This window comes from Mustela putorius, unplaced genomic scaffold (assembly GCF_011764305.1).
Source record: "Mustela putorius furo isolate JIRA1106 unplaced genomic scaffold, ASM1176430v1.1 tig00000785_pilon_pilon_pilon, whole genome shotgun sequence".
Classification (NCBI taxonomy): domain Eukaryota; kingdom Metazoa; phylum Chordata; class Mammalia; order Carnivora; family Mustelidae; genus Mustela; species Mustela putorius.
In genome coordinates, this window is record NW_025421480.1 from 1,158,680 (window position 1) to 1,175,498 (window position 16,819).

The following is a 16,819-nucleotide window of genomic DNA, read 5'->3' on the forward strand; positions in this document are numbered from 1 at the left end:
GCCTCAGACAAGGAAGTGGGAAGGCCCTTTCCAGCTGATGGCATTTAAGTTCAGAGCAAAAAGTTGAGAAAAGTGTTCCGTGTCAGGACTCCAGGAAGAAGATCTTAAGCAGGAAGAAGCTTAGAGTCTCAAGAAACGGAGACAAGACCCCTTCGTGGCAACACATCGGGTCTGGAAAAGGCTGGTAGAAGGAGAGGCTGTAAAGGAAACGGAGAAGAGGTGAGACAGGGCCCACAGGGGGAAGGGAAGGAGTTTGAAAAACGGCACCTGCTAGTGGAAGATCCTTTAGGACCGACTGCCCAGAAGCCCACAGATAGGAGTTCTAGCTCTAGAGGCTATGCCTACTGACATCACATTGGGCATCCGCGACACAGGTCCATTTTATTCTTTTTTTTTTTTAATTAAATTATTTATTTTCAGAAAAACATTATTCATTATTTTTGCACCACACCCAGTGCTCCATGCAATCCGTGCCCTCTCTAATACCCACCACCAGGTTCCCCGACCTCCCACCCCCCGCCCCTTCAAAACCCTCATTTTATTTTATTTATTTATTTATTTTTTTAAGATTTTATTTATTTTTTTTTTATTTGACAGAGAGAGATTACAAGTAGGCAGAGAGGCAGGCAGAGAGAGAGAGGAGGAAGCAGGCTCCCTGTGGAGCAGAGAGCCCGATGCGGGACTCGATCCCAGGACCCTGAGATCATGACCTGAGCCGAAGGCAGTGGCTTAACCCACTGAGCCACCCAGGCGCCCCAAAACCCTCATTTTAAATGACGGTGATACCATCGGTGAAGCCAGGCGATCAGGACAGGACAAATGGCATAACAACATGCTCCTGTCTACTGTTCAAAGCACTGTCGGAGACAGTGTAGAGACACAAAGAAGTCAACTCTCTGCCCCTCTCATCAAGGAACTTAAAATCTACTTGGAAAAAGTACATGGGTAGGACGTAAATTAAACCTAACCTCAAGAGTTAAGCAGAAAGTCTAACAACAGTACAAGAGCTGCCCCTGGAACAAGGGACGCCCAGGTGATGCTCCAGGAACGTGCGGTTCTGATTCTGGAACTGCGGGCCTCACAGAGGGGGGAGACCTGAACCAGGCCTTGAAGGATATCCATGAGTCGTACGGTTGCGGAGGAGGTGAAGAGTGCTCTTAAAAGGGAGAACGGCCTTCAGGACAGTGTGGAGACCGGAGTGAGGACAGCATAGTCCACCTCGTGGTTCATCGTGCTGGAACGGAGATGGGTCACAGCAGCAGTTCGTGGAATGCCCACGCTACTCCAGTGCTCGGGTGTAAACGTGCTCCTTCAATTGTGGGAAGAAAGTACGCTGGGTTTTATTATGCCCATTTTACAGAAAAGATAACTGAGGACTAGACATGTCCATCGTCGTCTTGAAAGTACGGGGGAAATTAATGAAGTGTTAGAGGACTGAACGTCAGACCTGATTCCAAGGAACAGAGCAGCTACAGGACCTGAAGACGGGAGTCAGGTTATGTCGTTTATTTTAAGGGACTGAATGACTGGCTAAAGAATTTGAATTTCTTTACAAATGATGGTAAATCACCTCAGCTTCTTGAGCTAAGGAAAGATATCATGAGGCCATAGTTTTAAGAGATTCATCCATTAGCTGTATATATGATAAACTAGCGGAAAGCAAGGCCAATTTCAGGGGCTCTCAGCAGTTTGATTCCCTAGTCTCTCCTTTTTGCTTCCTTTATAGCTAAACATAATACATACATACTTTGAAATAGCATTATATATAAAAATTCTTTTTTAAAAATGCCTGAAAACCTATACCCTTAGGGATTATCATGATAGAAAGGGAGGGAAGGAACACATTCTCCGCATGAGGTGGTGGTGGTCCTACCACATGGTAAGCACACTGCGTTAAATTTCACGCAGGTCCTGGCGGGTACTTCTTATCTCCATTTTACCGATAAGGGAACCGAATATTAGAGAAGTTCAAGAAATTTTCCCCAAACCACATAATTAGTAAGTAGCAGAGCCAGGATTTGAGCCTATAGTACTCTGATGCCAAATTTCTTGCATTCTCTTTGCATTCGCTTTGGGATGAGTACCTCTGAGGCAAGGGAAGGAAGTTACCCTCTACCCTACTCCAAAGCTGTCCTTCTGGATTGTCCCAAGTTGGAGTGAGAGTTTGGACTTTCATATCCCTGCATCAAACAAACCCTGAAGACAGGGAATCCGGAAAGAGAACAAGACTTTGGGGAAGGCCTTCCCTTTTCAACCAAAGCAACTCTCAAAGAGGGCTAATGGCTGATGGTGGCCTTCTGGCAACACTCCCAGTAGCTGCTGTGATAACTCCATTCCAAAAGTCAGATCTGAGGGACATACCACAGTACCCACTGTAGATGGTCACTACTTAATGGTTAAATTGCTGGGCTTTTGTTTTAAGGTCATCATCAGTTCCAGAAGTGGCTCCTGGGTGATGAGCCGGGTCTGGGATGACGGCTATCCATGGGACATGGTGTTTATCACCCGGTTTGAAACCTTCCTCAAGAACAACTTGCCGACAGCCATCTCCGACTGGTGGTACATGAAGCAGATGAACGCGAGATTCAAGCATGAGAACTACGGCTTGATGCCTTTAAACGGGTAACGCCGAGTTAAATACAACATGCCTGCCAACTTTTATTTCAGTGTCAGCATCTCACAGTGTGTGTTGAAACTCCCAAACCAATCAAAATAATATTAGTGAAATAACCACGTCTCACATTTCAGGGGATGAAGAACTGCAAAAATGCAGCGTGATTTCTTGTTTCACAATCCTTGTTACCAGATTTGCACAGCTGGAAAATTATATAATGAGTCAGGAATTAGTCCCTTAAGCAAATATAGTAATAGTTAGGTTTTAAGCACTTAGTGTGACTCCGCAAGGCTCTGACATGCCTCATCTTATCCTCAGAACAACTATGGGGAGGTCTCTATTATAATCCCCATTTTAAAGATGAGAAAACTGAGGTTCAATGTACTGAATGAATTCACCAAAGTCCCATAGTCAGAAGGCAGAAGCAATATTCAAGACGAACCCAGATCTGCTGACTCCAGAGCCCCTCACTCTTAACCACCTTGTTTACTGACTCTCACTTCATGGCAAAGTTCAGTTCAGCAAAGCAGGACTTTTCCTGCTATGCTCTCATCACCTGCCCTTAACTGAAATGTGCAACAACATCTATACCTTCAGCTTCCTCCTCACTTGTTCCTATAATATCCCCCTAGACATATTGCTCAGACACATAAGAAATTACTTTGATGTGTGTTGAAAAATCCAAATTATAAACTGTTTACATCAAAGTTAACTTACTCAACAAATATTTAAGCATTATTATGTGTCAGGTCCTGTGTAAAGCCCTGTGAATACAGCTGTGAACAAAACACAGAAAATCCTTGTCTTCGTGAGCTTACCTTCTCGTAGTAGGAAACAGACAAGAGACAAGTGGCAGGAGATCACATACCGCTAGCATCCCCAGAGACGGCCTTCCTGAGAAGGAGACTTTTAGGCAAATTCCTGAAGGAGCTGAATGAATGAGCCAGGAGGATGTCCGGGGGAAAATATCCCAGAGGAAACGGTTCGTTCGCTGCCTCTTCAGGGCCATGACTGGAATGTTCAATGGCCTTCTCTCCCTGAGGAGAGGGGGATGGTGAGAGCAGCAGGAGATGAAACAAAAAGACATCAAAATGGCCAGATGGCATTGGGCCTGGTAAGCCCTCGTAAGGATTCTGGCTTCTACTTCGAATGCAATGGGAAGCCAGAGCAGGCACCTGAGCAAGCCAGGGACAAGTTCCAAGTTAATCCGAAGAAATCACTCTGGCACGGTGGTCATCACTCAGTGGATAGAGGTAGGTCAAGGAAGGAAGTGAAAAGACTAGGTACCAGACTATTGTCAAAAACCCAGATGACAGAAGTTGGTGACATGGACTAGGACCGTTAGCAGCAAATGCTCAGCAGTGGTCAGATTTGGGATATATCTTAAAGGTAAACCCAAGCAGGACTTCCTGTTAGATTGGCTAACAGATGTGAGAACAAGAAAGAAGTCAGAGATAGCTTCCAGACTTTTGACCTGAGCGAGGATGCCAGGATGGAGTTGACAGTTACTGGGATGTGGAAGACCACAGGGGGAGTGAAATTTAGTCTTAAATATATCAAAGTCGGAATGCCAATTAGTCATCATTATAAAAGAATGTTGAGTAGCCTAGGGATACAACAAGACAGAAGGGAGAGTGAAACCATAGTTTAAAAATGTGGATTCGCCAGAGTAGAGATAGTACTTTAAGCAATGAAACCAGATGACATCTCTTAAAAGAATGAATGTAGGTGAAGAAGAAGAAAGGTCTGAGGGCTGAAGTCCTGGGGTATGTCCTCGTATAGAGGTCAGGAAGAGAAGGAGAATTCAGTAGGAGACACTAAGACAGAATAACAGATGGGTAGGAAAGGAATCACGAGGGAGAGGAGTGAAGACCTGGAAGCAAAATGAAGACAGTGTTTCAAGAAGGAGGAAACCATCAACTGGGAAACCCTGCGGGTAAGCTGCGTAAAATGAGAAGTGACAGTGGATCATACCATCAGGCAGTTTGACCATCCTGGTGGCCTTAACAAGAGCGTTTCCAGGTGGCAGTGGGGCCAAAAGCCTGATGGCAGTGGGTTTAAGATAAATGGCAGGTAATTCTTACAGTTGAATCCAGCCTTTTTCCAACCAGGATTCCACCCCACCCCACTGTTTGACTCGGTTTTGTCCCAGGTAGACTCTCCCTGTGGCTCTCTCTCTCAGCTCCCATAGTAACATAAGACCAAAGCCTTTTTCTTCAGTGTTACTCACTTTCACCCCAAAGTTCAGATTTATTGACACTCACTAAATAATGCTGGACAAAAAATAATAAAAAAATTCTTTTCAGACTTCCACCAACCAAAGATTTGAATTGGGCCCCTCCTTCCTGTGTAAATCCCTGGCACTCCCTCCCTCACCTGACCTGTGTCTTTGTCTGCAAGGGGCTCACACCCCACCCCACCAGAGAGCTCAGGCCAGATCTTTGTATTATTTTGGTTTCCCAATGACCCGAGATGGGCATGACAGCTACTGTCATTCCAGATGAGAAAGATGAGGCAAGAGAAACAGAAACTTTAATTCGAATGAGGTTCACAGTTAATAAGAATTGAAGAAAAAAAATCCAAATGCCCAGCTAAGTACCCAGATTTAGGATCTTTCCTGGTACATCTTTAACAGGGGAGAGGGCATGGGTGCTGATTCTGGGATTTGGAGGTTTGAAGGGGAGAGAAAGATCATGGGAAGTAGAGAACAGATCAGGAAAAGGAGCTTCTCTTACTTCACAATACTGCCTTACTTCAGTTTTGTTTTTCAAAACTGAAAAGTTGAAAGTTGGTGAGACTCCATGGCACAAGGGAAAAAGCTTGGGTAGTTTTCTTCTTCCTTATTAGTTGATTATTAATTATTATGGAGCAGAAAAGCAAAGAGGAAATGTTCCTGTTCTAGCAGTTGTCTCTATTCCCCATACAGAACCCTGAGGAAAGAACCTGTGTTTAATGATCAACTCCCGGCTTGCATTCTGTGCGGCACGGTGTCCGTTAAGCCGAATGTGAGAGAATTCACTGAGACTTCAGCCATTTTTGAGGATGGCACGGTGTTTGAGGCCATCGATTGTGTCATTTTTGCAACGGGCTATAGTTATGACTACCCCTTCCTTGATGAGTCCATCATTAAGTGCAAAAACAATGAGGTCACCTTGTTTAAAGGCATTTTCCCTCCTAAACTGGAGAAGCCAACCATGGCAGTGATTGGTTTTGTCCAGTCCCTTGGGGCTACCATTCCCACAGCTGACCTGCAAGCCCGCTGGGCAGTACAAGTAATAAAAGGTAAGTAGACTAAGAAGGTCATCGATGGGGAAGAGGGATGTCAATAAGAATGCCTTTGAGTCTTTGTGAAAACAATAATAACAACGGGAAAGTCCTAGGTCCTATTGAGTTTTGAATGTATAATTCTATACTTTTGGTACTATCTTCTAAAAGCTTTTAAAAATATATCACATTGGATTATCATATGCAATAGCACAAGATATTATTCAAGAAGTATTTTGTGATTCATAACTCCTTAGAGCTGTAAAATCTTATTAACCTTGAGAACACTAGAGCTTCTGGTCTTAAATGTATGACAATTCTATAAAATTATTATTTCAAAACTCAATAGAATGACCTTGCTTGAAAGGTTAATAAGAGATGTTTCCAAGCCAATATCCAGCCAACTTCAAATATTCACAGTCATGGAAAAAATTATGATTGCTGGGAAGTCAGTGTTGTTTCTGCTCTATCTTCCTCCCTGTCATGTATCAGATAAGAACAAGCAGTGGATCATTAGAAGCAGAAAGTACTAGGAGTAGCAGATCATCAGTCTCTAAGGTAGAGGAATACTGAGAGTCTGTATTAAGAAAATAGTGAAATAAGTCAAGCAGAGAGAGTCAGTCATCATATGGTTTCACTTGTGGAGCATAAGGAATAATATGGAGGACACGGGGAGCTGGAGAGGAGAAGGGAGTTGGGGGAAATTGGAAGGGGAGACAAACTGAGACAGACTGTGGACTCTGAGAAACAAACTAAGGGTTTTGGAGGGGAGGGGGTGGGGGGTTGGGTGAGCCTGGTGGTAGGTATTAAGGAGGGCATGTATTGCATGGAGAACTGAGTGTAGTGCATAAACAATGAATTTTGGAACACTGAAAAAATTTTAAATTAAATTTAAAAAAAATAATAACAACAGCAGCAAACTCGATTGAGGTCAGGAAAGGAAAATGGGCAGCATTCTCCAACAGAAGTTACAAGGCTCAAACCTTAATTCATATTAAGGTTCGAATGCAGTTACATGAAGATTCAAATCAGAAGACAAAAGTCCATGGTTGTAGAACAAAAAAAGGTGTCAAAGTTTAATGTGCAAAGTTTGTTTGGTCCTAGAAAAGGGAGCTTAGCAGGTTTACTCCCTTTGAAATCATATGTAAGGCTTCGGTCCTACCTGACTTGCTGGGATTTAAGTGTTCTTTCATACAGGAAGTTGGAGACTGCCACTTTGTGTCTGAGACCCGCTTCATCGGCAGGCCGTCACCAATATCATGCCAGCAGCATACATCAGTGATCCCTTTAAATCTCCTCCACGCTTTCCTCCAAGTCAGAGATGTGCCGCACCATACAGCAACAGGCAGGAAGGTGGTGGCATGAAGCTCCACTCAGAATTAGGGCTCAGGCTCAGGGAGACTGACATTACAGGGTCAGACACCTACTCTGCGGGGATCATTGTCACTTGGGCTCTGAAGAAAGGAGACAAGGCAGAGACCAAATGATAGAGAACTGATATTCAAAGCAAAGACTCAGCCTTAGAGGAAATGAGTGATAAGGCGAATAATTCAATATGGGGGAATTTAAATGCCAGAACAGAGGGGCCAGATACAGGCACCCCCGGCAGGAGCTGGGGAGCTAGTGAGCACAGTCTCTTCCTTCTTGATCTGACTTTCTGCCCAGGGACAGGACAAGGTCCAGGGTCTGGAACACGGCCATGCCTACCTACAAAGGCTGTTCAGGTGACCCAGCCTGAGAGGACTGCGGGAACGAGGAGTTAGGCCACCATTGTAGGTCCTGAGCCACCAGATCTGCGATTTCTAGTCTTCTTCAAGGTGATCCCAAAATTGCCAAAGAAACTACCCTAAATTTCAAGTACCTCTGGGCACAAAAGCATGCTTTGGCATGGGTTTCAGAGAAGTCTGTAAACCTGTTTCAGAATAAGCCTGCTATCTGGACAGTCCCAATCTGGAGCCGGTGTCTCGGGGCTCCCCCGAGTCCTCCGTGTCCTGAGCACAGCTCCTGTCTTCCGTCTCACCCAGAAACTGTTGGCTCTTCAGAGAGACAGTTGGGACCTAAATAGACTCTGCAACTTACCTGTTGGAAATTTCCTTTTTCTGACAAAGTAGGGTAATTTCCTATGAACTTTTTCCCCTTAAATCTAAAATAGAGATGCTGATAAAACTTTGGCTATAAACTATTAGATAACATTTTTAAAATACAGCTGAGAGACTAGAACATAATCCTTAAAACTGATTTTAAACATTTGCTAACTGGTTTAAGAGCAAAGATACAAAGATACAGAGCTATTTGGTTCTGGGTTTTTAATTATGTCACGTTTCAGTTCTGAGAAAACTGGAAATGACTTACATGTTTCTCTCAAAATGACCACCTGTTGATTTGCTCAAGATTTTATTTTGCTAGGCAATGACCTGAAGAAATGGAAATACTAATGTGATACATAAATCCTTATTAAAAAGGAAAAATAGCAGGCTGATCTTCTGCCAGACTTATTAACGATTATCATGCCTTTCCCCTCCCTCCCCCACCTTTTTTTAGGAACTTGTACTTTGCCTTCCGTAACAGACATGATGAATGATATTGATAAAAAAAGAGGGAAAAAGCTCAAATGGTAAGAGCACCTATTGTGAAAAAGGTCTAGGGTTTCCATAGAAAAATCAGAACCCATGAATCCTTGTAACTCTCTTAGTCTTAAATGGTCCAGAGTGAGTTCTCTAAGGTGACAGCTCTGAGCAAATCCATCCACTCAGCAAGTATTTATGGAGGATTCCCTTGGCCCTGACACAGTCCACAGTCCCGTTTCATCCCTCCATGACTCCTGCGATATATGACAGAAAGAAGACCTAGAAAGGATTTGAAATCAGAGGAGTCTGGGAGTACACGAACGTGGACTTCTATTTTCCAGCCCATAAATCATCTAAGGTACAGAGGTTGCCGCCAACCAGATGGCTCTAAGGAACAGGACTCAGCAAATGAGAACAGTCAGGAGAACAGAGCTCTAGTCCTACTTCTGTCACTAACTAGCTCAGCGGCCATGAACGAGCTTCCTGAGTAAGAGATCATTTCCACTGGTGAACGGGGATGGAAAGGCCTTTCTCTGCATGGTATTGGGGAATGTCCAAATGAGATCAGCATGCAGGTCTCTTGGGAAAGGCTACAAAGTGCAGAATAAATAAGCGAGGTCCCCTTACCAACACAAGGGACCGACGTCGATTCCCTCTGATAAAAAGATGTGAGGCGTTTTCCCTGTTCTTGTTCCTATAAAACTTGTACACAGAGCTTCGGAATCCACAGTGCTGTTTCCTCTTCCCACCTCTAGGTTTGGCACCAGCGAGACGGTACAGACGGATTATATTACATATATGGATGAACTTGCCTCCTTCATCGGGGCAAAGCCCAACATCCCATGGCTGTTCCTCACAGATCCCAAACTGGCTGTGGAGGTGTTCTTTGGTCCTTGCAGCCCATACCAGTTTAGGCTGGTGGGCCCAGGCAAGTGGCCAGGAGCCAGACATGCCATCCTGACCCAGTGGGACAGGACCCTGAAGCCCACGAAGACGAGGGCTGCCGGGACCCCTCAGAAGCCTTGCTTGCTCTGCCGTTGGGCCAGGCTCCTCATTCTCCCTGCTCTGTTCATTGCTGTTTTCTTTGCATTGATCTAATTATCATTCGTCCCGGGCTTCTGAAAGTTACGGACCACACCCAGGAAGGAACTTTTCTATTTAAAAATTAAAAGTTTCACACCTCCTACTTTCCTACTCAACAGACATTAGTCAGTAAAACTGTACTATTTCCAGGCTTTTAAATAAGCCTCTTTAAGAATCATGCGATGATCTAAAGACAGCACTAATCATTTCTCTTTAGGTTCCACTAACATCTCATCATCACAATTACGCTCTTCACCTCTAATCTCAATCGTCTCCTAAAACATTTTGACATGTTTCTTTTCTCCTTCCATCAAGGTTTGAAATACATACTTTAAATCTAAACAAAGAGCAAATTCAGCGGAATAGTTATGGACATCCTCCGGCCACCCCTGCAAACCATTTTCAGGAGGATCAAGTAGAGAATTTGGCTATTAATTCTATTTTTGTTCTACACCAAATCCTCCAGGCAATGAGTCCTGATCCCTGGCCAAAGAGCAGAGCACGGAGGCCTGGTCGATAACGAAAGTTAACAAGAGGGAACTTATCATAGCTATATTCTCAGGACACAAGATTTCCAACATGTAGCAGCAAAACAAGGTCAACAACAATGAGTAGAACATGAAATATGCCTTTTGGATGAATGAAATGTCTCAAATAAATAAATAAACATTTAACCAAAAGCATTACCAAAATTGCTGCCTTTATTACCTGAACTTCTGGGGTAACAGCATAAATCTAAAGTTTGATTTTTGAAAGTATTATCACATTGTATAGTTAAACCTCTGATAGTTTAACATTTTTTAAAGTTTGCCATTATAGAGCAGATAAAATAATCTGTCCTCGTCATCAGTCACCAGAGGGCTCCATACATGGTTACGTTGCCTACTTCTTATGATGCCTTCACTTCTGAAGCCAGGGGGGCAGCAAGATACATATACGGGAAAGGAACAAAAAACCACACTTTTCTTTGTACCTTTCCTTCTCTTTTTTTTTTTAATTCTCTTTACATTTTTTTCTTTGGAGCTAAGATATATCATGGATGTTGTTGTACACAATTTTAAATATTTCCCTTTCCCTAATTGTTTAAGATAACAAAGTAACATTCTGCTTTTAAGGGCTTCTCACAAGATGTGAAACATTCCCGAATGTTCCCAAGTGAAACAGAACTTCTCTTGAACTCCATGTGCTAGCTGGAATCAGATAATGAGAAATTAATGACAGCCCATGGAGTTTATTTTGCTTGATGTTATCAATACTAGCACAAAAAATAAACTGCAGATGAAAATGGTACAATCCAATTTGCTATTTTTCCTCGTGTGATTAAGTTTTTGTAAACACTGATTGACTCATAAAGGATATGATATTCTTCCTAAATTAATGTAGCCAATACATTCTCTTAATGATCACTTGTTTTTATGTATTTTACTGACAGAACTAAATGTATATTTATACCTCAACAGACACACAATTTGGATACATGAAGCACAAAAGATCTTTTCACTCGCAATGTCATCTCACAATTCTTACCAGAACTTTAAAGTGCATGGTCAGATATTAAAACTATACCCAAATAAAAATCAATTGCCTTTTTGCAGCAGACACAGCTACACTGACAAGCCTCAGAGCTGACTGGCATGATCGCAGGGTTGTTGACTGCACCATTTTCCAGGACAGGCAACAGGGATCTGAGGCAGGCTTTTGGCTCTTCGGCCCTTCTAGAGGTCTCAAGCTCCTGACGCCAAGCAGTTGTTCTCAGCCAAATACTAAGCCAAGCGTCAATGTATAGATCTACCCATCTTCTCGCTCCTCTGTTCCTTTCCCCTTCCTCTTTATCTTCCTCTTCTTTCTAAGTATTCTTTCTCCCTTTCTCCTTCTCTAACTTCTTTGTCTTCCTTCTTCCCTTCTGTTCTTTCTTCTGCTTTCTCCTTCAGTAGGAATGACTGGAGGAGGAATATTCACTTTAAAGGACTCTTGGATCTACCCCAAATGGTCTTTCAAGAAGTGAGCATATTGGGATGCCTGGGTGGCTCAGTGGGTTAAGTGTCTGCTTTTGGCTCAGGTCATGATCCCAGGGTCCTGGGAATCAAGTCCCACACTGGGTGCCTTGCTCAGTGGGGATCCTGCTTCTGCCTCCGCCTGCCCGCTCCCCCTACTTGTGTGCTCGCTCGCTCGCTCGCTCTCTCTCTCACAAATACATAAATAAAATCTTAAAAAAAAAAAAAAGTGGGGCACCTGGGTGGCTCAGTGGGCACCTGCCTTTGGCTCAGGTCACAATCCCAGGGTCCTGGGATTGAGCCCCACATCGGGCTCTCTGCCTGACAGGGCGCCTGCTTCTTCCTTTCTCTCTGCCTGCCTCTCTGCCTACTTGTGATCTCTGTCTGTCAAATAAATAAATAAAATCTTTAAAAAATAAATAAATTAAAATTAAAATTAAAAAAAAAAAGTGAGCATATTCCCCTACATGCAATTACCCAGCCAAGCTCAATGTTACATGAGATCCAACCCCAACGATCATTCCAGGCACCACTCAAATGTCAAATCTATACAAAAATACAATCCTTTGTCGCTCTCCACCTCCCGTCCTGCATTTTCCCCCCATGGCATCTGACATAGTCGCCCTGTGTTTGTGAGTGATCTCTCCCCTCTCTAGAAGTAAGATCGGAGAGAGAGAAACACTGTCCATAGCTGTTTCCACAGTGCTTGGAATCGTATCTGGCACCTCATAAGCAGCCAATAAATATTAGCTATTCTTGTGGAAAACAGGCATTATTCAGCCCCAATCAAATGTTCCAGACACAAAGCATTAAGTGTAAGGTGATAAGAGACTGTTTTGCTATGGGTGGCTCCCTGAAAGTGTAGCTTTTATTATTATTCGGCTATGGCGAGGCCAACAGAGCAGGACACGATCGCCATTGAAAAGATGGGTTGTCACTACTCGCGGATCCCAAGAGCAGGGGCATGCCCACCGCACAGGGAGCTCCAGGGTCAGACAGGAGGCCGAGGGAAGAGAAAACATGGGCAAGAGCCTTTGTTGGTTGTGGCTTGTTTTTGTCTTTGGTTTTGGCTTTTGGTTTTTCTTTTGGCGGGGAGGTTCTGTGAGAAGGACCAGGGGAGGCAGCGTAAGCAGGTTTAGGACCAACTGGTTTGAGTAATTTCAACGGGCTCTGGGGTGTATGGAGTCGTGCCTAGTTGTCTGGTAGCTGGAGTGTGAGAGCCAGCAGAGGAGGGATGGGGGTGTGAGCTCTGGGTTGGTGGCTGTGCTTATGAAAGCCACATTCCTTGGGCCCGGTGAGTCTTTTGCTCTCTGTACAGATCAGCTAGCCCTGGGAAGGGCAGTCAGTCCCACCACAGCTACTGGGACTCCAAGATGACAAAGCATCAAAAATACTGAATAAAGAGACATGATTAATACGGTGGTCAAATCCCCCCTGGGCTGGGGCTGGCAGGGGGAGCAGGAGTCAAACCCTAGGGAAGGGAGGGGTTCCTAAAGCCAAATGACAGGGATTCGATGGGGTAGCAAAGCCCACTCACGAGAGCTTACGTCGGTGGCAGAGGCCACGAGAGGGCAGGAGCAGACGTACAACATGAGTGGGAGAGCCTCCTGCTATCTTAAAGCCAGAAGATTCAGTAGAAAACTATCTGCTCTCAAGAAAATTCGTTGAAAGGGGAACATCTAATGCTGGCCTTTCACACGTGGGTCATTTTGTTACTCCAAGTGAAAGTCTTGCAAAACTATGTGTGCTATATACATTTTCATCTATAAAATCAATCTTTGGGGGCACCTGGGTGGCTCAGTGGGTTAAAGCCTCTGCCTTCAGCTCAGGTCATGATCCCAGGGTCCTGGGATTGAGCCCCACATTGGGCTCTCTGCTCTGCAGGGAGCCTGCTTCCTCCTCTCTCTCTCTGACTGCCTCTCTGCCTACCTGTTATCTCACTCTGTCAAGTAAATAAATAAAATCTTAAAAAAATAAAATAAAATAAAATAAAATCAATCTTTGTCTATTTGAATAAAAAATATATAAAGTCCTTTGGTCAGGATCTTTTCGCCAAATATTTTTAAAATACATAATTCATTTTCAATTAATTTTTCCTATTCTATTGTGCTTAATTACAAAACACTGGAGGTATCACAAGTGCTTCTAACAAGGAATTAAGTGTCCCCTGAGCCCCACACTTTGAAGGTACGGCATTCTGCCTTCCCAGTGACCATTTTATTACGATTGTGGCCTGTCAAGGAAAGCAAGAAGCCTCTGGTGACCAAGCAAGGTTTGTACTTCAAAAAACAGGACAGTAACTTTTTCTAAGTCATTCATGCAACACACATTTATGAAGCATTTTGTGGGCTGGGCCTTGTCTTAGGTGATCAACACATAACCTGTCTTCACAGAATTTACAGCCTGGGAGGTAAGAACAGCCATTAACAAGTTTATATTTAAATTTACTCCTTTTCAGGCTGCTTACACCTTGAGTGATAAACATTGTTCATTTTTAGCTATTCTTTTACTTGTCTTCAAAAAATCCGATTCTGCAGGCCAGTGCTAATATTACCATGCAGTAATCGGAAGAAGACAGTATAATCCCAGAGGTGACACCCCATTAAATAAACTCAAGTAGCAGGAGCTGCTATTGTCAGCAACAACTGCAAGAACAAGACTGATAGTGCTTCATTAATCGGAAATAGGAAACATTAATATTAAATAATAAATTCTGTGAAGACAGGTTAAAGTGTTTATCACCTAACACAGGCCCAGCCCTAGAAAATATTAATAATATTAAATATTAATTAGGTCTCTTTGCCAGCATCTTAGATCTGTTCCTCCGGCACTAACAGACAGCCTACTCTGGCCAAGCCACCATGCTAGACGCCATGCTAGACAGAAAAGCCGAGTTAGAAATGGTTCCTGTCTTCAGGCAGTTACAGTCCAGGATGTAACAGAAAACTGAAAAATCTAACTTTGCTTTCGATGAGCAGAAACACTCATACACATCCAGCCTCTGTAACCTCAGTTACCAAAGATTTTTAGAAACTGCTAGTACCTGCTATCATTTTCGAGTTTAATAAAGTATTAAAGCATAATCAATCCCCACATAATCCTTTGACATGGGTCATCACAAGATAATTACTGTAAGTTTTATTACAAAAATAAAAATTCATAATATCTTTATCTTTATCCTAAAGATACGGCTGCAAGTTCAAGGTTTTGGGATAGATCAGTTCTTCTAGTTCCGTCATTGTGAATCTGGGCCTGCGCCTGTCATCTTGTTTGGAGACAACACCCGGAGTATAAGTGCACGGACTTTAGGAATAGGAGTTTGGGCCAAGCGGCCTCCTGGCTCAAGATGCTAGAGGTCAGTGGTCCTCAGCACAATTCAGTGCAATGCCCCCTTTTGATAGCAAGTGCCTTGTAAGTTTTGTGTGTACGAAATGATTAGAAAGTCCGATTTACTTGTGTGTGTACGAAATGACTAGAACGTCCAATTTACTGGCATTGATCAATGCTACTGGCCCCACAAAGTCAGCCTTTTGCATTGGCTTCCAGAAGTGACTGGGAATCGGTAAGAGACGCTCAGTACCTTCTCTGAACTTTTCCTCATCCTGGTAGTGAGACTTCTCCATATACAGCTTCTCAAGCTGGACACCGCAGGCATAACCCCTGATTTCCTTCTTTGCCTCATGCATTAGTTTGCTAGAGCTGCCATAACAGGAGACCACGCCTGAGTGGCTTAAACAAAAGAAATGCATTTTCTCACAATTCTGGAGCCTACAGGCACAATATGCAGGTGTCAGCAGCGTTGTTTTCTTGTTGATGACAACTTTTCCTCCCTGTGTCTTCACGTGGTCCTTCCTCTGTGTGCGGCTGTGTTCACATTCCCTCTCCTGGTAAGGACACCAGTCCTATGGGATTGGGTCTACCCTAAGACCTCATTTGAACTTAAATATCTCTTTAAAGATCTGATTTCCAAATACAGTCACATTCTGAGGTATGTGCATTAGAACTTCAGCACAGGAAATTGGGGAAGACACAGTTCAGCCCCTGACCCCTCACCACCTGCCTATGCACAGCGTCAGCAAATGTTTTCACTTCCTTCTACCTCCACAGTTCCGTCTATTATTCTTGAAAAAAGGTTTAAAATGATAGACCCGGGCAAAGACAAATTTGCGCATTACTTGATTCATTCACATTTATAAAAGTAATTGGGAATACTTTAAAGACAGAAGAAGTTTATCTTCTTGAAACAATCCCTCTTTTTTACAATTATACCAACTGAAGACATTACTCATTTTGATACTATTTGAGAGTTAAAAGTCAAGTAATGAAAGGAAACCCCTATTCCTAAGTCATGTGGCAAATCAGCTGCTGCCTGAAGTGCAGAGGCACATGATTAACCTGGTTCACTGTTCTCACCATCTTTAGCAGATAACCTTTGTGTTCTCCAAGCGCCTTCAAGTTGACCTTGTCCTTTTTTTAAGAAGAGCGTGAAAGCCAGCCAGGACATGCTCCCCGCCCACATCACAGAAGAGGAAATACACAGGAAGGAGTGGTACATCCAGAGATCTTCCAGTTCCCTGGCAGGGTGTGGGCTAATCCTCAACACAAAGCATTGGAGGGAAGCACTTACAATCTAGAAAACCATCTCTCTCTCTTGACAGTTTCCTTAGGTTAAGATAACACTATTTAGGGGCGCCTGGGTGGCTCAGTCTCTTAAGCCTCTGCCTTCAGCTCAGGTCATGATCTCAGGGTCCTGGGATCGAGTCCCACATGGGACTCCTTGGCTTGTGCTCTCTCTTGCTCATTGTCACTCTCAAATAAAATTTTAAAATCTTTTTGCAAAAAATATAACACTCTTTAATAAAGGAAGTTCTGACTATGATTTCTAATCTTTAGATGGTGCCTACACTGCTCGAACATTTTCCTGTAGCCTTTGTCTCTACTGTATTCACAGCTTCTCACACTCAGTTACCAGTTTAAGTTTGGTTGAAGCGCTGAAGATAAAGAGCTCGCTAAGTTGGAAACAGGAGCTGGTCAGGATAATTGCCTATTTCTGATTGCCAAAGGGATTATGCTGTAATACGATAACCGATGTGGAAATCCATAGCCTCCTGCATGTTGTGTAACTGGGTGGGTGTCTGACAAACTGAGATTTCAATTCTGGTTGAGTCCACGACACAAGTATGTAGAAAGCCTAAGGTACTCCCTGACATTGAAAAATCCGTGACAGTAATGGGGCTTTACTTGGAAGTTGCAGGCTTGTCCTTTGGCTTTTGTGCTGCTTGGAATATTTTCTGTGT

General features: G+C 43.4%; 1 protein-coding gene across 2 annotated transcripts in view; it reads left to right on the forward strand.

Moving 5' to 3' along the window:
• FMO3 (flavin containing dimethylaniline monoxygenase 3) overlaps positions 1–10,220 on the forward strand; it is a 31,229-nt gene extending 21,009 nt beyond the window's left edge. For both annotated transcript variants that reach the window (XM_004756690.3, XM_004756689.3), the window contains exons 6-9: positions 2,423–2,622; positions 5,541–5,896; positions 8,420–8,492; positions 9,201–10,220. In XM_004756690.3, the coding sequence (XP_004756747.1) occupies positions 2,423–2,622; positions 5,541–5,896; positions 8,420–8,492; positions 9,201–9,543 (972 nt within the window). In that variant the 3' untranslated portion in view covers positions 9,544–10,220. The remainder of the gene's footprint in view (positions 1–2,422; positions 2,623–5,540; positions 5,897–8,419; positions 8,493–9,200) is intronic.
• Positions 10,221–16,819: the final 6,599 nt, after the last annotated feature.